This window comes from Schistocerca serialis, chromosome 3 (genome assembly GCF_023864345.2).
Source record: "Schistocerca serialis cubense isolate TAMUIC-IGC-003099 chromosome 3, iqSchSeri2.2, whole genome shotgun sequence".
Taxonomy (NCBI): domain Eukaryota; kingdom Metazoa; phylum Arthropoda; class Insecta; order Orthoptera; family Acrididae; genus Schistocerca; species Schistocerca serialis.
The window spans coordinates 833,385,447-833,411,375 of record NC_064640.1 but is presented as its reverse complement, the minus strand read 5'-3'; the positions used below and the strand labels follow the sequence as shown (position 1 = coordinate 833,411,375).

The following is a 25,929-nucleotide window of genomic DNA, read 5'->3' as shown; positions in this document are numbered from 1 at the left end:
GCAATCTACAATACAACAAGAACTTACCCCAAAATATACCACCATATGATACAAGCGAATGAAAATAAGCAAAGTAGACTAATTTTTGTGTCGAATGATCACTCACTTCAGATATTGTTCCAATAGTAATAATGGCAGCATTAAGTCTTTGAACAAGATCTTAAATGTGGGCTTCCCACGACAGTTTACTATCTATCTGAGCACCTAGAAATTTTAACTGTTCAGTTTCACTAAATATGCCCACTCTGTGAAATTAAAATGTCAGGTTTTGTTGAATTGTGTGTTAGAAACTGTAGAAACTGAGTCTTACTGTGATTTGGACTTAGTTTATTTTCTACAAGCCATGAACTTAGGTCATGAACTGCACTATTTGAAACCAAGTCAATGTTGGACACAACATCCTTTACTACCAAGCTAGTGTCATCGGCAAACAGAAATATTTTAGTTACCCGTAATACTAGAGGGCATATCATTTATATAAATAAATTTATATAAATAAGGAACAGGAGTGGCACCAACACTGCCCCCACTTGACTGTACCCCACTGAGACCCCCACATCACAGCCATTCTCAACATTGTGAATAATAACCTCTTGCTGTCTGTTGCTAAAATAAGAGGTGAACCAATTGTGAGCTACTCCCCGTATTCCGTAATGGTCCAACTTCTGGAGCAGTGTTTTGTGATCTACACAATCAAATGCCTTAGTTAATTTAAAATACATGCCTACTACAGTAGTACAAGTTTATATGCCAGCTAGCTCTGCAGATGACGAAGAAATTTAAGAAATGTATGACGAAATAAAAGAAATTATTCAGATAGTGAAGGGAGATGAAAATTTAATAGTCATGGGTGACTGGAATTCGGTAGTAGGAAAAGGGAGAAAAGGAAACGTAGTAGGTAAACATGGATTGGTGCTAAGAAATGAAAGAGGAAGCCGCCTGGTAGAATTTTGCACATAGCACAACTTAATCATAGCTAACACTTGGTTCAAGAATCATAAAAGAAGGTTGTATACATGGAAGAAGCCTGGAGAAACTGACAGATTTCAGGTAGATTATATCATGGTAAGACAGAGATTTAGGAACCAGGTTTTAAATTGTAAGACATTTTCAGGGGCAGATGTGGGCTCTGACCACAATCTATTGGTTATGAACTGTAGATTAAAACTGAAGAAACTGCAAAAAGGTGAGAATTTAAGGAGATGGGACCTGGATAAACTGAAAGAACCAGAGGTTGTAGAGAGTTTCAGGGAGAGTGTAAGTGAACAAATGGTAGGAATGGGGGAAAGAAATACAGTAGAAGAAGAATGGGTAGCTTTGAGGGATGAAGTGGTGAAGGCAGCAAAGGATCAAGTAGGTAAAAAGACGAGGGCTAGTAGAAATCCTTGGGTAACAGAAGAAATATTGAATTTAATTGATGAAAGCGAAAATATAAAAATGCAGTAAATGAAGCAGGCAAAAAGGAATACAAACGTCTCAAAAATGAGATCGACAGGAAGTGCAAAATGGCTAAGCAGGGATGGCTAGAGGATAAATGTAAGGATGTAGAGGCTTATCTCACTAGGGGTAAGATAGATACTGCCTACAGGAAAATTAAAGAGACCTTCGTAGAAAAGAGAACTACTTGTATGAATATTGAGAGCTCAGATGGAAACCCAGTTCTAAGCAAAGAAGGGAAAGCAGAAAGGTGGAAGGAGTATATAGAGGGTCTATACAAGGGCGATGTACTTGAGGATAATATTATGGAGATGGAAGAGGATGTAGATGAAGATCAAATGGGAGATATGATACTGCATAAAGAGTTTGACAGAGCACTGAAAGACCCAAGTCGAAACAAGGCCCCGGGAGTAGATAACATTCCATTAGAACTACTGACAACCTTGGGAGAGTCAGTCCTGACAAAACTCTACCATCTGGCGAGCAAGATGTATGAGACAGGCGAAATACCCGATGTGAAAATTACCGAACTATCGGTTTAATAAGTCACGGTTGCAAAATACTAATGCGAATTCTTTACAGACAAATAAAAAAACTAGTAGAAGCCGACCTAGGGGAAGATCAGTTTGGATTCCGTAGAAATATTGGAACATGTGAGGCAATACCGACCCTACGACTTATCTTAAAAGAAAGATTAAGGAAAGGCAAACCTACGTTTCTAGCATTTGTAGACTTAGAGAAAGCTTTTGACAATGTTGACTGGAATACTCTCTTTCAAATTCTAAAGGTGGCGGGGGTAAAATATAGGGAGCGAATGGCTATTCTCAATTTGTACAGAAACCAGATGGCAGTTATAAGAGTTGAGGGGCATGAAAGGGAAGCAATGGTTGGGAAAGGAGTGAGACAGGGTTGTAGCCTCTCCCCGATGTCATTCAATCTGTATATTGAGGAAGCAATGACGGAAACAAAAGAAAAATTTGGAGTAAGTATTAAAATCCATGGAGAAGTAATAAAAACTTTGAGGTTCGCCGATGACATTGTAATTCTGTCACAGACAGCAAAGGACTTGGAAGAGCAGTTGAATGGAATGGATAGTGTCTTGAAAGGAGGATATAAGATGAATATCAACAAAAGCAAAATGAGGATAATGGAATTTAGTCGAATTAAGTTGGGTGATGCTGAGGGTATTAGTTTAGGAAATGAGACGCTTAAAGTAGTAAAGGAGTTTTGCTATTTGGGGAGCAAAATAACTGATGATGGTCGAAGTAGAGAGGATATGAAATGTAGACTGGCAATGGCAAGGAAAGCATTTCTGAAGAAGAGAAATTTGTTAACATCGAGTATAGATTTAAGTGTCAGGAAGTCATTTCTGAAAGTATTTGTGTGGAGTGTAGCCATGTATGGAAGTGAAACATGGACGATAAATAGTTTAGACAAGAAGAGAATAGAAGCTTTTGAAATGTGGTGCTACAGAAGAATGCTGAAGATTAGATGGGTAGATCACATAACTAATGAGGAGGTGTTGAATAGGATTGGGGAGAAGAGAAGTTTGTGGCACAACTTGACTAGAAGAAGGGATCGGTTGGTAGGACATGTTCTTAGGCATCAAGGGATCACCAGTTTAGTATTGGAGGGCAGCGTGGAGGGTAAAAATCGTAGAGGGAGACCAAGAGATGAATACACTAAGCAGATTGACAAGGATGTAGGTTGCAGAAGGTACTGGGAGATGAAGCTCGCACAGGATAGAGTAGCATGGAGAGCTGCATCAAACCAGTCTCAGGACTGAAGACCACAACAACAAGAAGCAACTTCCCCACCCCACAAAGAACTCCTTGAAAAACAGCCAGCTAATCTGTATCCTGGTAAAGGAAGCCCCTGAATTGTCAAATTATTATGTGGTACTCCAATATACCAATAATTCCAGAATCACATCTGTAAGCAGTTTACTAACTTTATCTCTAATACCTTTTATATTTTGATGAAATATGCTAATTCCTTCTCTTCTTGGAAACATGACTTCCTCTGAATATAAGCCTTTAGTTAGAGGGACTTCCTTTTAGCAGGTATACATATCAGCTGTCTTCACTCTAAAGTAGGTGCAGCTTCAACATCAACTACTACAGGAATTTTTCCATGAGTGATCCTACCAACACCCACTACACTGTCGTCTATAAGCTTTGCCAGCTTCCCCTTCCCATACCTTCTGAGGTGGAGGCCATGCCTAGTGAAACATGACAGAATAAATTGTCCCTCATAGTTTGGGAATATCAGTACCAGGTTTGTTGTCAATGCTCCTTTCAATTTTTCAAATGCTGTCTAAAAGTTGACTATGGAAATTCCACACCTTTTTTCAACAAATGATTCAATAGCTTAGCAATTTCGGCAAACTCTTCAATGAATTCCCATTAGTAATTACAGAACCATAAAAATGATTGAAACTGCTATGTAGTTTGTGGTGGTAAGAAAGCACATTCTATAGACGTTAGGCGTGCGTCAATTTTCACATCTTCCTCTCATTACAGAGTGTTAACTGTGCTGGATTTAGCCTCTTAAAGAATTCCTCAGACCATTGCATGTGCTCTTCCATATCCTTAGAAAATGCAATTATGTTGTTGAGATAAAAAAACAGTCTTGATTTTAATCCTCTGAGCACTCCGTCGGATACTAATAGCCTCCGAGATAGCTGGCACATTCTTCAGACCAAATGGCAGCCTAAAATATTGATAGTGACTCCAAGGGACAGTAAATGTGGTCTTTGGCCGCTCTTCCAGAACCACTTCCAACAGTGATAACCACTCCTCATACACATTGTGAAGTATTTACATTGACTTAAGTTCTCTCTAATCTCCATTATATTTAGTACAGGATGTCTGTCCGTCACCGCTCATGCAGCAAAATCTATGCTTTTTTGTTCCATTCTATGATTTTTTCAGGACTATTACAATGGTAGCTGCCCATGGACTGTAACTTGATTCAGTATTGCCCTCAGCCAGCAGTTGATCAATAAATTCTTCCAGTATAGGTTATAGGTGCCTAGGTATCCTGTACGGCTTCTTATACACTAGAGCATTGTTAACCGTTGGTATGGTATGGCGAGTTACCAGTATTGCAGGTAATGATTGATCAGGATTGAACAGGTTGACAAATCATATTAACAAGACTTTCATTGTTGACTTATCTCTTCCCTCCAAATTGTTTTACCTTCTCGCATAATGCAATTGTGTTGATGGTCTGGTTGTGGCAAAGGTCCTCAGACGACCTACCCAGATTATACTCGTCCATGATCTCCAAGTTTGCAATCTATAAGCTCATCTTATCAGAGCTAAAATCTTCCACACTTTCCAAAACCATACAATCCCCATCTATTTCCTTCACATGTACCAGGCTTCAGTGCACAATATAGTGCAACATGTCCATCTTGTTATTGCATTCCAGTACCTCTGCAACACGCATCATCTGAAGGTCAGTACCCACCCACATTTGTAACACTGAAGTTTTCTGCATTGCTTTTTAACATGGTCCATATGTCCACAGCTGTAGCATTTCACCTTTGTGTGGAAAAAGAAACACACAACCCTTATCTTGTCCTCAGGCCACAATATTGATCTCTTCCACTTGCTTAGCAGCCATAATGGTGGCAGCAAAATCCTTCGGATTTTCCATTGTCACTCTCCTTGACATGTCTGCTGGAAGTCCTCTTAAAAACACATCTGATTCCTGTTCTCCTCTTCTTGTGGAGTAATTCTGTCTGCTTCTACTTTCTGTGTAAGCTCGTACAAGTTAGCATTGATTTTCCTAATTCTGCCTATGAATGCCTCTACCAACTCGCTTCACTTTTGAGACAACCCATTAAGCTGTTCTCTGAAAAAACGTTGCGATATTCTGCTTGCGATAACGTGGTTAGTGGGCCTTCTTAAGCTGCTTAAATGTCTGTGCTTTATCCAGCACTTGATGGTACTGATGTATGCTGCTTGCATCACAACCAACTGTAATTTAGACACATCCAAGGATGTCTTGTCTGACCAACTGCCCAACCTAGCGGCAGTTTCCAGGTCATCACTGAACATTGAGACATCCTCGGTTGCCCTACCCGAAAAAGGAGTTGCTAGATTAGCTGTGACAGGATCCACAGAAGGGATAGGTGAACTAACCAAAGCTTTTGCTTCCACTACATCCATTTGTTTATGCTCATTCTCGCTATTAAAAGTCTCCCTCTCTTTGCAAAGCTTCATTTATCTCCTTTAGCTCGGCAAACTGCCTTGCCAAGAGTTCATCCATTTCCTGGATTGTCATTGTTTCTGTTTTTGGCATTTGTGCAAACTCTTAACACACCACTCTAATGAAAGCATCAACCACAATACACACAGACACTGTTACAAGAACAAACTACACTATTCCCTATGAAGGATAATAGCCCAGTGTTGTTCAGAACACTGATGCACTTTGCGGCCATTGCTTCGTCTTGTGCTGCACACAGCTGGCACCACTCACATGCATAGGAAGTCATTCCCAGCCAAATTACAATACTGGCACCTCACTGGTTGTAAGTACCATTCCTTATAATTACCCATATACAACAGAATCCCAATCCCTGAAAAGGCAGCAGGTCATAGTTATCGGGCAGTGCCATTGGCTGGTGATGACTTCATTCATTTCTGGTTGTTTGGTTTAGTTGGCTCCGGAAGTAACAGTTTAGAATCGCAGACAGTCTAGTACCGGCTGTACAGCTGTTCTACATTCTGAGGCTCTGTCTCTTTTGCATTTTATGCTAAGGAAAATTCAGTAACAGGGTGTAAATTTTCAGAACTGTAAAATGCAGATATTTGGTTATGTTATCTATGTAAACCAAAGTGTGTTTGCAGAGACTGTGGTAGATGTTATAGATCTTGATAATGATCTTAAACCTACATAGATGTGTGAAAAAATACTAATATAATTTAGGTGCAAATCCCCATGTCCTGTATGGGCATCCATTGTTCAGTGTGTTTATGGTGGTGAGGTATGTGGATACTTCAGACTTTTATTGAGAGAGAGAGAGAGAGAGAGAGAGAGAGCTGCAAAAAGGGACATAATTGAAATGTAATCATCAAATGATTCTCTTAAATTTTTTCAAATTGAGTTGATATAACAAACCAAAATCTGAACTCACTTTCAAGATGAGTGAGGTTCAAATCTCCACCTGGCCATTTTAATTTAAGTTTTCTGTGATTTCCTCTTCTCACTTCAAAGAAATGCAATAATAATTTGATTCCAGTGCCATTTCCTTCACATCTCCTCATGAGCTAATGATCTGTTCCTAATGTTCTGGGTTGACTAAATGTTAAACTTTTGTATTTCTTCCTTTTTATCTGATAAAATAAAGAAACCACATACAGAAATATGTGCATGTGTTATTCAGTTGTTTCTGCTTGGACTGTGTTATAATGAAATATGTTGTTTTAATGGTGACAGCATCTTTCAAGAACCTAGAGGACAGATGTCATGTGAGAAAATTTATGTATTCTTCTTGTTATTTTGTGTAATCCTTAATTTGGATGGTAGGATGTGGAATCAAACCTGTATACTCCCATATATAAGTTAGTCAGTTCTTGTAAATAATTACTGGGTTTAATTTTTTGTGTTTTTTTAATCCAGAAATTGAGTAATCATTGTTTAGTATAACATTGTTTGTAATTATATAATTTGTATTTATAAATAATTTATGAGTAATGATTACATACCTCCTGCAGGATGTGCCTCGTTTATCGCCTGGGGGGAGCTACAATGGATGTTACAGTTGTATTGTGCTGTGCAGGAATGTACACAGTGAAAGGCCATGTGTATAAAGCAAACTTCGGAGGGGACAAGTTCACAGAAATACTTTACGACTTTCTCGCCGAAATATTTCACCAGTGAGTTCAATTGGTCTCTGTTATTACAAGATATCTCTTCTTGACACTGTGTTATTGTAATATTGTTGATAATTACCCTATGTATGATTTGTGATCTAAAAGTAATGGAAATTTTTATTTTCCTAAAAGAATCTTTGTTTATTCATAATCGTCAGCCTTTTCAACTTCATAGTAATCCCCCTCAGATATGATAGACTTACGCCAGCACTTTTTCCAATCTTGGAAGTGCTTCTGAAATTCACTTTTCGTTATGATGTTCAGCTCCTTCAGTGATTCTGTTTTTATCTCATTAGTGGTGGCATAACAACGTTCTCTCATTGTTCTCATCGACCTCAGGTATAGGAAGAAGTTGCATTTGGCCATGTTTGGTGAGTATGGTGGCTGAGGCGACATAACGTTTTTGGCTTTTGCCAAAAAATCATGATCAAGCATTGAGATGTGAACGGGAGCATTATCGTGGTGCAATTTCCACGAGTAGTTTTGCCACAGTTCTGGCAGGGTTTTTTTAGGACTGCTTCATGCAAACAGCACTTAACTTACAGGTAGTGTTCCTTATTCACTGTGCAACCATAAGACAAGAACTCTTGATGCACTATCCAATTGTCATTGAAGAAAACAGTGAGAAGAACCTTGGCATGTGATCGAATTTGTTGAATTTTTTTCAGTCCTGGCTCTTCAGGCAGTTTCCATTGGGATGATTGGGCCTTGGTGTTGGTGTCATACCCGTGTACCCATGTTTTGTCACCTGTTTTACTCTTATTTAGAAGTTCTGGATTGTTGTCAACTTTGTTCAGCAATTCCTGAGTGAAGTCTAGGTGGCGACGTTTTTGGTCAAAATTCCACGATTTTGGAGCAAACTTTGCTGCTGGTTCACGTTTAATTCCCAAAACACCCACAAAAAAAAAAAAAAAAAATATAGCTTGGCATGAGCCAAAGGATATGCTGACATCATCAGCAACATCTCTGATGGTGATTTGGTGGTTTTCCAGAGCCATTTTCTTTACTACTTCCACTTTATAAGTAATGATGTGCCAGGGCATCCAGAACGGTTACTGTCTTTGTCTTCTCAACCCTCTTTGGAATGTTCATACTCCTCATAAATTCTTGTCTTACTCATAGTAGAGTTGCCAAAAGCCACAGTCAGTATTTCAAATGTTGTGCTACACTTTATTCAATTTTTCAAGCAAAATTTAGTGCAACAATGTGAGGAAGACATAGATTGCTACTTACTGTAAAGATAACACACTAAATTGGAGACAGGCACAGTTAAAAGACTCAAATAAGCTTTTAGCAATGGCCTTCATTGGAAAAATAGAAACACACACCATTCATTCACGCAAGCAAGCACACCTCACGCACACATGACCACCAACTCCAGCATCTTAGGTCTGACCCCAGCTGCCGGAGTTAGCGGTCAGTAGTTCATGAGGTGTGCTTGCTTGTGTGAATGAATGGAGTGTGTGTCTCTTTTGCAAAGAAGGCTGTTGCTGAAAGCGTATTTGTAAACATCTTTTAATTGTGCCTGTCTGCAACTAACAGTAAGTAGCAGTCTATCTTTTCCTATGTTGGATATTCCTGCCTAGAGTTTCCATTGTTTAAAATTTAGTGTAAATTCTTTGATCCACCTTTTTCGAAAGTAAAACATTTTCCAGGGACTCTGAAAACAAGTATAACCTTTTCGACTGTGAACAATAAAATAAATATTTAAAACAGCTGAAAATCCCAAACATATATCAGGAACATGTGTATCAACAAGAGAAAAAAAGGAAAGAAATTGAAGATCAGATGTATGAAGCCCACGAAATAAAAAAATTCCCATTACTTTTTTTTAATCACACTTTGTATTATGTGTAGTGATGATTGTTGTCCCGCTCCTAGTAGTTGGTCATTTTGACAATATGTGCAAAATGCACTTGTCTCCTTTGAAAATATAATATTTTACTGTTAATTCTTTTCCAAACACTACAGAAGACTGCCAGTGGTGTATGAAATACAGTAATATTGTTGTTGTTGTTGTCGTGGTCTTCAGTCCTGAGACTGGTTTGATGCAGCTCTCCATGCTACTCTATCCTGTGCAAGCTTCATCATCTCCCAGTACCTACTGCAGCCTACATCCTTCTGAATCTGTTTAGTGTATTCATCTCTTGGTCTCCCTCTACGATTTTTACCCTCCACACTGCCCTCCAATACTAAATTGGTGATCCCTCGATGTCTCAGAACATGTCCTACCAATCGATCCCTTCTTCTAGTCAAGTTGTGCCACAAGCTCCTCTTCTCCCCAATTCTATTCAATACCTCCTCATTAGATATGTGATCTACCCATCTAATCTTCAGCATTCTTCTGTAGCACCACATTTCGAAAGCTTCTATTCTCTTCTTGTCTGAACTATTTATTGTCCACGTTTCACTTCCATACATGGCTACACTCCACACAGTAATATTAAGAACAGTAAATTGTCTTGGGTTTATTAATGAGTTTTCAGTGATGATGAAAAGTATTAATTGCTTTGAAATAGAATACATGTATGATGCAATTTGAAACAGTATTGAGATGTATTCATAGTCTTACGTTTGTTGTGTAAACATCTAACCCACTGTTTGGCGTATGGTTCATGATTCCAGTTACAGATTGCCTATCTGATGGCTTCCAAGGGCAACAAAAATTTGACTTTCAGTATTTCATTTAATTATTGGCCAAATTTAAAACATTAGAATTCTGTCATAATTTACTCATTAAGAGGTATGAATCTTATGTTAAAAGTCGGGCACGGTAATAAAAGTCTTATAGTTAGAAATGATATACGTATCTTGAGGCAGCGTAACTCAGGGCGTGCGAGTTGTCCAGGCTATATTCACCCAGAATTTGAGAATGAGAGCACTTAGTAACTTCCAACTAACTTTACACGTAATTTCAAATCTTTTCTAAACTTTTCTCACTTACATGTTTAATGTCAAATATATTTAACACATTAACTCGTTTGTAGAGTAATCATACAGTCTGAAACTGTTTTATACATGAGTGTCAGATTCTTTAAAGAATCTTCACTGAGGTTTACTGTTAATTACTAGGATGTGATCAGAAAATTGGCTATAGCAGTTGTCAATGCTAGTATTGCAAACCCATGCAAGGTTGCATTTATATGGTGAAATGTATTATAATGTGAGATAATGTAATGGAGAAAAACTGTGTAGCTTTAATACAGGGTGTACATAAAGTCCGGGAACACTTTCAATTATTTATTGCGTAAGAACCAAACATTGTACAGATATCATACATGTCGTCTTGAAGAGAAACCCTGTAGGTTTTTTTCCATGTATACCATGTAGTTTGGTAATTTGCCGATAGTCAGGGCTAGTCACAAACGTGGCAGGTTTTCTGTGTGTTGGAGTTCGACAAAAACGAGTGTGCTACAGCTGTTCAGTGGATGCTTAGAACCAAGTATGGTAAGAAGCCACCAACAAGGAAGGCCATTTAGCACTGGTACAACAAATTCATTAGGATGGGTTGCTTGTGCCCAGAAAAGAGAAGCATGTATGAGAGACTGGAAAGGCAATTTAATCAACCAAGATAGCATAACTCTTGTTACAGATCCTTACCAATTTGAAATGATGGGAAATATTAGCTCAGAAAATAACTGGATATGTAACCAAATATTTGCTAAGTAAATGTTGATAAATATAAATTTAAAGATAGCAGGAACCAGGGCATAAACAGTGGAATTATATCTTGATAGCAAAACGGTCAGTGTGTGACATAAACTTGAGCCCTGTGCATGATTACCCGTAAACACTATTTCTAAGTTTTTCTTTGGTTTCCTTCACTGCTTGCTCATTATACCAGTTGAATAACACCAAGGATAGGCTAGAGCCCTGTCTCTTTCCCTTCTCAATCACTTCTTCCCTTTCATGCCCTGCAACCCTTATAATTGCTATTAATCTTTCCTGGTGTTGGCTTCTACCAGTTTTTCCCTTTTGTAAATAATTTCAGTATTTTGCAACCGTGAATTACTATACTGATATTTTGGTAATAGTCACACCTGTCAGCAACTGCTTCCTTTGGAATTGGAATTAGTTATTCTTCTTGAAGTTTGAAGGTATTTTGCCTGTTGTCTCATATATTTTGCACACCAGGGTGCGTAGTTTTGTCATGACTGGTTCTCAAAAGGACATCAGCAGATGTTACTTATAAAATCTACCTCAGGGGCCTTGTTTTGGCATAGATTTTTTGGTCCTAGGTCAAATTACTCTTGCAGTATCATAGCTCCCATCTCATCTTCATCTGCTTCCTTTTCCCCTTTCTATAATATTGCCTTCAACTTAATTTCCCTTGTATAGCTCATCTATATATTTCTTCCACATTTCTGCTTTCCCCCGTTTGCTTGGTACTGGTTCTCCATCTAAGCTCATGATATTCATACAGCTGCTTCTCTTTTTTTCCAAATCCCTCTTAATTTACCCGTAGGCATTATCATTCCCTTGCAAACATTTGCTCATGTCCTGGTGGAATGTCCGCCTTATAAAAATATCATAATCTAGTCAGTTACTTTATATTTTAAGATTAAAAAAGAAATATTTATAGATTTTTAATGAATTCTTCTACCAGATTCTGTAAATGCTTTAAAATTTTCAGTTAAACTTACCCCAAAAATTTAAATCTTAGGATTAGATGTCACTTTCCCAGTGAATGTCATACTAAATATTTTCAGGTTTAGGTCCATACTTGCACATCAGTAACTATTTAAGTAGTATGTTGTAAATAAAAATCTTGATGAAATTTCCATTTCTTAAATTATTTTTATGGCGTGCTTAAAGTAGCACTCATTGATAGCCCACATTACTGAAAGTGCGTTGATATTACTAAGAGTTTGGTAAAAGATGTTTTCAGGTTCTGGACCCTACTTACATATTAGTATGTATTTAAAAAGTATGTTGTTGATGCAAGTAAAGAACAAATAATGAATATTTCTGTTTAAAAATTTTTTTAGGGCAACTGTCAGGAAAAATGTGTTGGTATTGCTAGAGTTAAACAAATGTCTTCAAAATGATCATGAGTGAACATTACGTAATATTCTGGCCCCACATTTTTGAGCAACGAAGACTTACAAAAGAAAGATGAGTTACCCTAGGACATTATTCCATATGACATTATTGAATTAAAGTATGCAAAATATGTCACCTTACTGATTTGTCTCCCCAAGGTTTACAATGATTCTAAGTGCAAATGCAGCTGAACTAAGCTGTTTTAAGAGTTTCAAAATTAAATCCCTGGAATATATTGCTAGACTTACAAAGTACAACTTCTGCAGTCTTTTGTGTAGCTATGGCATTGATTGGTTGGTTATACCATCAATCCCACCAAACTTCAATTTATCTAAGAGAATGCTGCGATTCACATAATCAGATGCCTTAGATAAGTTGCAGAAAATACCAGACGGACCTATTTTATTATTTAGTGCTCGTAAAATTTGGCAAGGGAATATGTAAATGACATTCTCAGTAGAGCAACTCTTCTGAAACCCAAACTGTGGTTCGTTGAGGATATCAGTGCTGCTAAGGTGAGATAATATTCTAGAATACATCACTTTCTCAAACATTTTGGAAAATGGTGTCAGCAGTGAAGCTGGTCAGTAGTTATTGAACTGACATCTCTTTTTATCACCTTTCTTAAAGAGAGGTTTGACAACAGAATATTTCAGTCTCTTTGGAAAAATGAGTTATGTTAGTGATACATCACATATTTCAGATAAGACCAAGCTTTTTATATTGGAACAAAACTTTATAATATTGTATTGGAAACACTATCTAAACCAGATGAGCTTTTATTTTCAAGAGTATGGATAATTTTCTGAATTTCAGAAGGAGAAGGTGGTAATACATTCATATGATTGAATTTTATGAGAGTTTCAACACACTGCTGTGATTTTCCCCTTTAACTGTTTGTCCCTATACTTTCTACCAATTATTAAATGTACTTACTACCTGTGACTCATCATTACATCACTGCCATTCAGTTCAGTAGTGGTGATATCCTGTGCCTCGTTGTCCTATCTCTCGTTTCACTGCATTCCATAAAGCCCCAAGTCTGTTGTCAGAATTACTGATTTCTGACGTGATGTGAAGGTTTCTTGAATTTTTAATAATTTTTCTTAGTAATTTTGAGTAGTTTTGTTGTGTGCAACTACAGCTGGATCAATACTTGTTCTTGCTAATAGGTACATTTTCCTTTTCCTTGAAGATGATATTTTAATCGCTGTAGTGATCCATGGTTTTCATATGGCCATTTAATATTCTTTCTAATTAGCACATATGGAAAGGTATTTTCAAATAATTAAATGAATTTATCATGGAATAGATAAAATTTAATTTAGCATTTGGTTCAGCATAAATTTCATCTCGGGTTATCTCTTGTAAGCTGTTCTTAAAAACATCTGTTGTGGAGGCATTAATTATTCTGATTTCCACTTAAGTGTATCCATACTGTAAGGCACTAGGTAATTTATCCTAACAAACAGTGCATCATGTTCAGAGAGAGCATTTGTTACTGGGTAAACGGTATTTTTCTGGCTTCCAGCTTTAAAACCAATTAGGGTCCTACAGTCTTTATCCATCTGTGTTGGAAAGTTAATTACTGGAATCAAATTGTGTGATCCAAATAAAGTTCCCTATTTTTCCTATCAGGATCCTTTAGAAAATGTGCATTGAAGTCACCACAGACCATTAACTGCTTGCTGCTGCCTGACAGATAGCACAGTAAGGAATCCAGATTCCTTATAAATACACTCCTGGAAATTGAAATAAGAACACCGTGAATTCATTGTCCCAGGAAGGGGAAACTTTATTGACACATTCCTGGGGTCAGATACATCACATGATCACACTGACAGAACCACAGGCACATAGACACAGGCAACATAGCATGCACAATGTCGGCACTAGTACAGTGTATATCCACCTTTCGCAGCAATGCAGGCTGCTATTCTCCCATGGAGACGATCGTAGAGATGCTGGATGTAGTCCTGTGTAACGGCTTGCCACGCCATTTCCACCTGGCGCCTCAGTTGGACCAGCGTTCGTGCTGGACGTGCAGACCGCGTGAGACGACGCTTCATCCAGTCCCAAACATGCTCAATGGGGGACAGATCCGGAGATCTTGCTGGCCAGGGTAGTTGACTTACACCTTCTAGAGCACGTTGGGTGGCACGGGATACATGCGGACGTGCATTGTCCTGTTGGAACAGCAAGTTCCCTTGCCGGTCTAGGAATGGTAGAACGATGGGTTCGATGACGGTTTGGATGTACCGTGCGCTATTCAGTGTCCCCTCGACGATCACCAGTGGTGTACGGCCAGTGTAGGAGATCGCTCCCCACACCATGATGCCGGGTGTTGGCCCTGTGTGCCTCGGTCGTATGCAGTCCTGATTGTGGCGCTCACCTGCACGGCGCCAAACACGCATACGACCATCATTGGCACCAAGGCAGAAGCGACTCTCATCGCTGAAGACGACACGTCTCCATTCGTCCCTCCATTCACGCCTGTCGCGACACCACTGGAGGCGGGCTGCACGATGTTGGGGCGTGAGCGGAAGACGGCCTAACGGTGTGCGGGACCGTAGCCCAGCTTCATGGAGACGGTTGCGAATGGTCCTCGCCGATACCCCAGGAGCAACAGTGTCCCTAATTTGCTGGGCAGTGGCGGTGCGGTCCCCTACGGCACTGCGTAGGATCCTACGGTCTTGGCGTGCATCCGTGCGTCGCTGCGGTCCGGTCCCAGGTCGACGGGCACGTGCACCTTCCGCCGACCACTGGCGACAACATCGATGTACGGTGGAGACCTCACGCCCCATGTGTTGAGCAATTCGGCGGTACGTCCACCCGGCCTCCCGCATGCCCACTATACGCCCTCGCTCAAAGTCCGTCAACTGCACATACGGTTCACGTCCATGCTGTCGCGGCATGCTACCAGTGTTAAAGACTGCGATGGAGCTCCGTATGCCACGTCAAACTGGCTGACACTGACGGCGGCGATGCACAAATGCTGCGCAGCTAGCGCCATTCGACGGCCAACACCGCGGTTCCTGGTGTGTCCGCTGTGCCGTGCGTGTGATCATTGCTTGTACAGCCCTCTCGCAGTGTCCGGAGCAAGTATGGTGGGTCTGACACACCGGTGTCAATGTGTTCTTTTTTCCATTTCCAGGAGTGTAGTTTAAAATTTCCTTGTGGGTATCTATATAATTCACAGATACACTTCTCTGTATGCTGATCACTTCAAAAACTACTTGCCTTAATGTTTTTGAACTTGTGTTCTGTCTTAATGTATGTAACAAATCTTCCTTTTCATATATTATTTCTGCATGAGTAAGCTGCTAGAGTTAATGTTTTATACATAATAATAACAAGGAGCATATTAAGAGTATTAGAAAATAGTCTTGCTGCATATAATGTTAATTTATAGCAATGCACTTTAGTAGTATCTTTACACACCTTGTGATCACATGATTTCTTTGTCAATGAAAGTCTCTCTATTGTATAACAGATATGTTTTCGTGACCACTCACACCATTAATCCTCACATAAATCCATATTTTATGATTTTAGTCTCATTTTCCATTTCTTAATAGCTGTACTTTATTTACATGTATCATCTTGAACATGCAAATCTGAAGTGTCCTCCAGTTTCCCCCGTTCGTGTCCTGTGAAAGCCTACACTCATCTACTTTGTCTTATTTGTTGCTGACAGCCACCTTTACTTGTGCACTCTAATATGCATAACAAGAAGTTACAAGCAGAGGATTTGAACGTAATTTTTAAAATATTAAATGTAAATCACACCATTTCACATAGTTTTACACTTCCAATTTTTATCTCTCTTATTCCGTCGTCATTCAATCACTTAAAAAATTCAAACGAATAAAGAAATGTGTTGATGAATTGCTATGATAAAAATGTGTCTTTGCTTACAGTATGAACGTTACAACAGCTACTAGTGATAGTTAGCGCTCTAATCGACCTACCGTATACGGCCGATCACTACACACACTCCCCCCTGCGGGTCCAGGGATTACAATAGGCCCGAGGTATTCCTGTCTGTCCTAAGAGGTGACAAAAATGAGTCTCATACGTTTCGGCCTCTATGGGGTGTTCCCCTGTGGGGTTTGACCTCCATTTTTCAAAATTTTCCCAAAGAGTGAGCCAATTGGGGAAGGGCGCCTTACACGGTTTATCCTGTCCATTGTCTATAGAGATCTTAAGCCCACTTCCTCGCCGTCGCATTGTAGTCCAGCTCATCCTCCATCTCTTGGACAAGGAACCTTCCTGGATGTGTTTTCCACCATGCACTGTGCAGTGTCGCTTTCTGCACCAACGATGACCATGGACTTCTTTGCACCTCGTATCCAGCATGGCAGCCAGTCCATTGTGGTGGGGCCGCCATTTACCCTGTTGGTTGTAGCCCCCTGACAAAACGGGGACGGCTCTGCTGATGCCTGCGCTGTTAACTCCCAACATATGCCAAGGATATGCCTGTCACTCTGGGGCATCAGGACTCCTGGCAATGGCCATCGTGCCAGGTGGCCTTTGCTGTGGCTGGGTGGCGCCCGTGGGGAGGCCCCCTGGTCAGAGTGGGTGGCATCGGGGCAGATTATGCGCAATGAAGCGTACCACATCATCACTTGGCGGTGATCAGCCACCAGCAGTCTCTAAGAGTTCCACGTCTCAGTACAATGCAAGAAATTCTGACCCTAAATCATTCCCCTCCCAGGCCACACCATGGGGGAACGCCAGGCTAAGGATGGCAGCGAACCTTATTCACCCCGGTACCTCGTACGTACGAGAGCTGATGGGGACTCCTTTGTTTCAATGAAGTCACAGTTTTTTGTAGAGAATTTACAGGACAAGTTTAGGGAGGTGGAGGGCTTGTCCAAAATGCGTTCTGGGTCAGTCTTGATAAAAATAGCATCCTCTGCCTAGCCATGGGCTTTACTCACTTGTAAAAAGTTGGGGGATGTTTCTGTTATCATCACACCACATAAGAGCTTAAATATAGTGCAGGGTACTATATTCCACAGAGGCCTTCTTTTACTGTCTGAAGATGAGCTGTGTGCCAATTTAGAGCAGCAAGGTGTACATTTCGTCCGGCATGTCCTCCGGCGTCTGAGGGATAATCAGGTTGCCACCGGTGCCTTCATCTTGGCCTTCGAGGGTGATACATTGCCTGAGAAGGTCAAGGTGGTGGTCTACCGCTGTGATGTAAAGCCCTCTATCCCTGTCCCGATGCGGTGCTTTAAGTGCTGGAAGTTTGGCCATATGTCTTCCCGCTCTACTTCCAACGTCACATGTTGAGATTATGGATGTCCATCACATCCCAATACTCCATGTGCCCAGCCTCCCATCTGTGTCAACTGGGGTGAGCATCATTCACCTTGCTTGCCAGACTGCAGGATTTTACAGAAAGAGAGGAAAATTATGGAATACAAGACCCTGGACTGACTGACCTGGACTGAGGCTAAGAGAAAATATGAGCGCCTACATCCTGTGGCTATGACCACCTCACACGCTGCCGCTATGAAAACAGTTGTAGCTCCATCAGTTCCACGAATTCCACTCAACTCTTGGAGCCAGAAGGCTACACCTGCCCCCTTGATGGTGGGGGGGGGGGGGGGGGGGGGCGGCAATTCCCTCCTGTTGCTCCCGCATCGCCTACCTCGGGAGCACTGCCCCACCAACCATCGGGGACACCAGCCCCACTTCTCAGCTGGAGAAGTGTAAGTCTTCTTCGGCTCCTCTCGCCAGGAAGGGATCCCTTGGGTCACTCCCTTCGCAGCTTTCTGCTAGTGGGAAAGATGATGCCGCCAGTGGCCGAAGTGCCCAAAAGTAGCTGGTTGTAGGGTTTCACAATCATCCTGAGTCCCAGAGACTGAATTAGTGAAACCCTCTCAGCCAGAGAGACCCAAGGAGCAGAGAGGAAAGTCCACAAAGAAGACCTCTATGACCAAGGAAATTGTGGTGGCACCCACACCACCGCTACCTATAAGGTCTGCATCTGGGGATGAGGTGGAGATGCTCGCATCTGCTGAGGACCTACACTATTGGCCATAAAAATTGCTACACCACGAAGATGACGTACTACAGACCCGAAATTCAACTGACAGGAAGAAGGTGCTGTGATATGCAAATGATAAGCTTTTCAGAGCATTCACACAAGGTTGGCGCCGGTGGTGACACCTACAACGTGCTGACATGAGGAAAGTTTCCAACCAATTTCTCATACACAAACAGCAGTAGACCGGCGTTGCCTGGTGAAACGTTGTTGTGATGCCTCGTGTAAGGAGGAGAAATGCGTACCATCACTTTTCCGACTTTGATAAAGGTCGGATTGTAGCCTATCGCGCTTGCAGTTTATCGTATTACTACATTGCTGCTCGCGTTGGTCGAGATCCAATGACTGTTAGCAGAATATGGAATCGGTGGGTTCAGGAGTGTAATACGGAACGCCATGCTGGATCCCAGTGGCCTCGTATCACTAGCAATCGAGAAGACAGGCATCTTATCCGCATGGCAGTAACGGATCATGCAGCCATGTCTCGATCCCTGAGTCAACGGATGGGGACGTTTGCAAGACAACCACCATCTGCATGAACACTTCGACGTTTGCAGCAGCATGGACTATCAGCTCGGAGACCATGACTGCGGTTACCCTTGACGCTGCATCACAGACTGGAGCGCCTGCGAATGTGTACTCAACGACAAACCTTGGTGCACGAATCGCAAAACATCATTTTATCGGATGAATTCAGGTTCTGTTTACAGCATCATGATGGTCGCATCCGTGTTTGGCGACATCACGCTGAAAGCACATTGGAAGCGTGTATTCGTCATTGCTATACTGGCGTATCACCCGGCGTGATGGTATGGGCTGCCATCGGTTACACGTCTCGGTCACACCTTGTTCACATTGACGGCACTTTGAACAGTGGACGTTACATCTCAGATGTGTTACGACCCATGGCTCTACCCTTCATTCGATCCCTGCAAAACCCTACATATCAGCAGGATAATGCGCAACCGCATGTTACAGGTCCTGTACAGGCCTTTCTGGATACAGAAAATGTTCGACTGCTGCCCTGGCCAGCACATTCTCCAGATCTCTCATCAATTGAAAACGTCTGGTCAATGGTGGCCAAGCAACTGGCTCGTCACAATACACCAGTCACTACTCTTGATGAACTGTGGTATTGTGTTGAAGCTGCATTGGCAGCTGTACCTGTACATGCCATCCAAGCTCTGTTTGACTTAATGCCCAGGCATATCAAGGCCATTATAACGGCCAGAGGTGATTGTTCTGGGTACTGATTTCCCAGTCTCATGATGTCATCCTTCAGTGGAATCACGGTGACTTTTTCCACTGCCTGGCTGAGCTACGGCAACTGTTAAGCTTGACACCTGCTATCTGCATTGCACTCCAGGACACCTGGTTCCCGGCAGTGCGGACCCCATCCCTCCATGGCTATAAGGGATATTACAGGAACCGTAGCAACTATAATAATGTGTCAGCTGGAGTTTGCATTTATGTCCTAAACTCGGTAGGCTGTCAGCATAAGGGCGACACAGGAAATAACTGTCTGCAATGTATATCTTCCTCCACATGGTGCAATACCCCTGAATGTATTAGCTGCACTGATTAATCAACTCCCTAAACCTTTCCTACTTTATGGATATTTTAACACCCATAACCCCTTGTGGGGTGGCACCGTGCTTAGTGGCCAAGGCAGTGATGTCGAAGCTTTACTGTCTCAGTTCGACCTCTTCCTCGTAAATACTGGGGCCACCACACATTTTATTGTGGCTCATGGTAGTTACTCAGCCATTGATTTATCCATTTGCAGCCCAGGACGTCTCCCATCTATCCACTGGAGAGCACATGACGACCTGTGCAGTTGTGACCACTTCCCCATCTTCCTGTCACTGCCCTGGCATCAGGCCAACGGTCACTTATCCAGATGGGTTTTTAAACAAGGTGGACTGGGAAACTTTCACCTCTGTGGGCACCATTGACTCTCCCCCACAGGGTAACATGGGTGTGATGGTTGAGCAGGAGACCACAACAGTCGTTAATGCAGAGGAAAATGCAATCCCTCGCTCTTTTAGATGCCCCCTAGGTGGTTGACAGAAGTCACTGAGGCAATTAAGGAGCATCAGCGAGCTCTACAGCAGCATAAGTGGCACCCTTCCCTGGATCACCTCATAGCCTTTAAGCGGCTCCTTGTCGGCGTTCGCCAGATTATCAAATTATGGATGGAGGAGTGTTGGGAGAGATAAGTCTCATCCATTGAATGCCGTACGTCACTTTCCCAAGTCTGGACGAAGATCAGACGTCTTTTTTGTACCAGATCCCAACAGGTGTCCCTGGCATTAACATCAATGGTGTGTTGTCAACCGGCGCTAACGCGATTGCTGAGCACTATGCTTGAGGCTCTGCTTCGGTGATCTAACCCCCCCCCCCCCCCCCCCCCGCTTTTGCACCCTTAAACGGTGGATGGAAAGGAAAGCCCTCTCGTTCGCTACACCCCACAGTGAACCCTATAACGCCCCATTTACATAGTGGGAGCTCCTCAGTGCCCTTGCACATTGCCCTGACACAGCTCCTGGGCCAGATCAAATCCATGGTCAGATGATTAAACATCTCTCATCTGACTACAAGTGACATCTCCTTGTCATCTTCAATCGGATCTGGTGCGTCTCGTCTTTCCATCCCAGTGGTGGGAGAGCACCATCATTCCGATGCTTAAACTTGGTAAAAACCCGCCTGAAGTGGATAGCTATCGGACCATCAGCCTCACCAATGTTCTTTGTAAGCTCCTGGAGTGTATGGTGTGTCTGTGGTTGTGTTGGCTCCTGGAGTCACGTGGTCTACTGACTCCATGCCAGGGCGGCTTCCGCCAGGGTTGCTCTAACACTGATAATCTTGTGTCCCAAGAGTCTGCCATCCGAACAGCCTTTTCCAGATGCATACACCTAGGTGCCATCTTGTTTGATTTACAAAAAGCATATGACACCACCTGGCAACATCATATCCTTGCCACATTATACAAGTGTGGTCTCAGAGGCCCACTCCTGTTTTTTTATCCAAAATTTCCTGACACTTCATACTTTCCGTGTCCAGGTTGATGCCTCCCATAGTTCGCCCCATTTCCAGGAGAGAGGGGTCCCGCAGGGCTCCGTATTGAGTGTATCTCTATCTTTAGTGGCCGCTAATGGTGTAGCAGCAGCTGTAGGGCCATCCGTCCCACTGTCTCTGTATGCAGACGACTTCTGAATTTCACACTGTTCCACCAGTATTGGTGTTGCTGAGTGGTGCCTACAGGGTGCCATCCACAAGGCGCAGTCATGGGCTCTAGCCCACGGTTTCCATTTTTCGGCCGCAAAGTCGTGTATAATGCACTTCTGTTGGTGTTGTATTGTTCATCTGGAACCAGAACTTCACCTTAATGTCGATCCACTCACTGTAGTGGAGACATATCGATTCTTAGAACTGTTTTTTGACGCCCGATTGACGTGGCTTTCTCAACTCAGTCACCTTAAGCAGAAATGCTGGCAGCACCTCAATGCCCTTCGCTGCCTGAGCAACACCAATTGGGGTGCAGATCGCTGTACGCTACTGCAGCTCTACAGAGCCCTTGTTCAATCCCGCCTTGAGTAAGGGAGTCTGGTTTATGGTTCGGCTGCACCCTCAGCATTGCGTTTGCTCGACCCAGTGCACCACTGTGGCGTTTGCCTAGTGACAGACACTTTTAGGACGAGTCTGGTGAATAGTGTCCTGGTGGAGGCCGGAGTCCCTCCATTGCAGGTTAGGCGTGCACAGTTGCTCTCCAGTTACATTGCATACGTTTGTAGTTCTCTTGCGCATCTGAATTTCGGTCTCCTTTTCCTGCCCGTGGCGGTTCATCTCCTGCATCGGCAGCCCAGGTCAGGGCTTACACTTGCAGTTCGTGTTCAAACCCTTCTGTCTGAACTTCAGTTGTTACCTTCACCACCTACACTTGAGGTTCATTCACGAACACCTCAGTCGTGTACATCTAGGCTGCAGCTTCGATTCTCGTCATGTACCGGGGCCACGAAGTGGTTTACACCGATGGCTCGATGGCTAATGGTCATGTTGGCTTTGCCTATGGTCACGGAGGACATATAGAGCAGCATTCCTTGCGTGATGGCTGCAGTGTTTTCACTGCAGAGCTGGCGGCCATATCTCGTGCTCTTGAGCACATCCACTCATGCCCAAGTGAGTCATTTATCCTGTGTACTGATTCCTTGAGCAGTCTACAAGCTACTGACCAGTGCTACCCTCATCATCCTTTGGTAGCGACCATCCAGGAGTCCGTCTATGCCCTGGAATGGTCCAGTCATTCAGTGGTGTTTGTCCGGACCCCAGGTAAAGTAGGAATCCCAGGCAATGAATTTGCCGACAGGTTGGCTAAACGGGCTATGCAGAAACCGCTTATGGAGATCGGCTTCTCTGAAACTGACCTGAGCTCAGTATTACGCCGCAAGGTTTTGTGGCTTTGGGAGACAGAATGACATAACCTCAGTACGCACAGCAAGCTGCGTGCCCTTGAGGAAACTACGAATGTGTGTAAGACCTCTGTGCGTGCCTCTGCGTGCCCTTAAGGAAACTACGAATGTGTGGAAGACTTCTGTGCGTGCCTCTCACAGGGACTCTGTGTTTCTCTGTCGGCTCCGCATTGGCCATACGTGGCTGTCTCATGGTTACCTCCTCCTTCGTGATGACCCACCTCAGTGTCACTGTGGCTCACAAATGACAGTCGTCCATCTCTTGCCGGACTGCTCACTTTCCGCCGCTCTGCAGCGGACTTTTAACCTTCCCAGCACCCTACCTTCAGTGTTGGGCAATAATGCCTCAACAGCAGCTTTAGTTTTACATTTTATTCTTGAGGGTGTGTTTTATCATTTTCTCCAAGTTTTAGCACATGTCCTTCATCCCTGTGTGTCCTCCACCCTCGTGCTTTCAGGGTGGGGGTTTTAATGTGTTGCAGAGTGGCTGGCTTTTCCTTTTTATCCTCATTGTCAGCCAGCCATGGTAACGTGCTTTTTTGATTTAAGATCTTCTACCTGTTTTTTGCGTCTTTGTGGTTTTCTTGTCCCCTTTTGTCCATTTAAGTGTGTTGACCTTCAGTCGTTGTCATTTTTCCTTTCATTCTGTTTGGTCTTGTCTCATTGTCTTACTCTCACCCTTGTGGCATTGTTTCCTTTGGAACAGTGGACCGATGACCTCATAGTTTGGTCCCTTCCTCACTCTTTTAAACCAACCAACTAGGCCACTCTTTGTGCAGTCTGTTGATTACTGGCTTGCCCAGCATTATTTGTGCCAGGTTCACTTAATTGGTACACTACATGGCTATGACAATTGAAACATAATGTCCTCCCTCTCTCTAAAAAAAAAAAGAAGAAGAAGAAAAGACTTTATAGATGTGTGCTGATGGGATGGATGACCATTGAGGCGAAATGGTCGTTAGTGGTAACCTCAGGTGAACCTGCCACACCGTAGTTTGATAACACCTACATAGGCAGTCAGTGCTCTCTATCTGGGTGGACTTTACAGAACCCAAGCTGTTTGTGGGAATGCATGTGGATCCCAACTAAGACGAAAGAAATATCTCCACGTTATGGGTGGGTCATTAGCAGTCACCAAAACCCTCTGGAACTGCACCAGGAAATTGAACTTTGATCATTGTTGAAAGGCACAATCTTGTCAGAATGTCTTTGTTGTGGAGTAGAAAAACACGATACCCTCAGCTACCATAAGGCCTTGTAAGTTGTAGGGACGTCATGGACATTGACACTGCTGAACTGAAAAAGTAGTGGGGAATCGGAAGCATAACAGAAGAGAGGAATTTGATGATGTAAGTGAATGGTGAACTGTAGAGAACTGTTGCCTTCATCGTAACATTCAGTTGGCTATCCTAGAACTCATCAAGGTTTTATTTATTATACTAAAAGTAAAACTTTAGGTACCCAATCTAATGTGGTGCTACAAATGCCAATGGTGTGGTAACACCACAGGAAAGACACCTTCAAAGCCAGGACATTATGTTCAGTGCCAGACTTCTGTCTAAATTGCTCAGATAGTCAGCTGCTAGGAGCAGGCATTGCGTGGTATTTTTAGAAGAAACGAAAATTAAAAAAATTATGTTGGTCTTTAAAATTTCCTGTACTGAGAAAGAAATAACATAATACCTTGCAACCTCCTCTGTTCTGCATCTACATACATACTCTGCAGGCCACCTAATGGTGCCTGACAGAGGGTAACTTGTACGAATGTTAGTCATTTGCTTTCCTGTTCCACTTGCAAACAGAGTGAGGGGAAAATGACTGTTCATATGCTACCATACGAGTCCTAATTTCTTTTACATTGTCTGTGCAGTCCATATGTGATGCTATGTTGGTGGCAGTAGAATTGTTCTGCAGTTGGCTGCAGATGCTGATTCTCTAAGTTCTCTCAGTAGTGTTTCGGGAAAAGAATGCCAGCTTTCCTCCGGGGATTACCGTGTGGGTTCACGAAGTATCTCTGCAATACTTTCATGTTGATTGAACCTACTGGTAACAAATCTACCGACACGCTTTTGAATTGCTTTGATGTCTTCCTTTAATCCATCCTGATGTGGATCCCAAACACTCTAGCAGTACTCAATAATGGGTCTCACAAGTGTTCTATATACTATCGCCTGCCTCCCCCCCCCCCCCCCCCCCCCCCACCGTTTCCAGGGAAGAGAATGTTTTTATCACTTATATGAATGATATTCCATAACAGAATATTTGTTTGTAACCTATATAAAATCAGGTCACAGATATCAGGATATTTAGACTCAAAACTAAAGAAAATCCACTTCCGAACAACACTGTCTTCCATGCTCATGTGCAGTCAGGTGTCTGCTTATATGAACGTGGTCTCCTGTATAACGGACTTGTAAGAACTTTACAGTTTGTTGGCTAGTTTTTGAAGCGATCGTCTCTGAAGCTGGGTGTTTTGCATTGAAATGCAATTTTGGTGTTATTTTTGAATAGACTCATCATTGATTTTGAAGGATATTATTGCGTTTTACTTAACAACGTGTACTCATTTTATGGAAGCTTTAATGCTGCTTGGAAGTCCATGGACTTGGCTGTCTTTTAATCTAGGTACCTTAAATATCCTGTTAAATCATTGGGTCTTATCAATTGGTATGAGCCTCTTATGGTGGCTGTGAACCAGCACACAATTAAGTTTTGCCCTTTCATTTTTTTTCCCCCTTTTTGTCATCTCTGCCTTTTGTGGTGCTACAATAAATGCAGAACACCATGTATTAAGAGATACAGTCTAAATGTGTGTATTTTTAAACAGTGGAGACATTGGGCCATAGTGTGTAGATGGAGGGGGGCGGGGAGGAGAGAGAGAGAGAGAGAGAGAGAGAGAGAGAGAGAGAGATTGTCTACATCTGACAAAGGACTTAGTATTTTAGCTTACAGTGTCAAACAGTCTTCTTCCAGTGTGCCTGTTTGCCACCAAGCACCTCCCATATGTGGTGAGTAGTAATCTATCTTTTTGATATGT

At 42.4% G+C, this 25,929-nt stretch overlaps 1 protein-coding gene across 5 annotated transcripts in view; it reads left to right on the top strand.

The window, feature by feature from the left end:
* The window catches only part of LOC126470826 (heat shock 70 kDa protein 14-like), a 605,676-nt gene that overhangs the window by 142,835 nt on the left and 436,912 nt on the right, over positions 1–25,929 (top strand). For 2 of the 5 annotated variants that reach the window (XM_050098841.1, XM_050098837.1), the window contains exon 5: positions 7,167–7,328. The exons of the other annotated variants lie outside the window; for them this stretch is intronic. In XM_050098841.1, the coding sequence (XP_049954798.1) occupies positions 7,167–7,328 (162 nt within the window). The remainder of the gene's footprint in view (positions 1–7,166; positions 7,329–25,929) is intronic. 5 annotated transcript variants of the gene reach the window in all.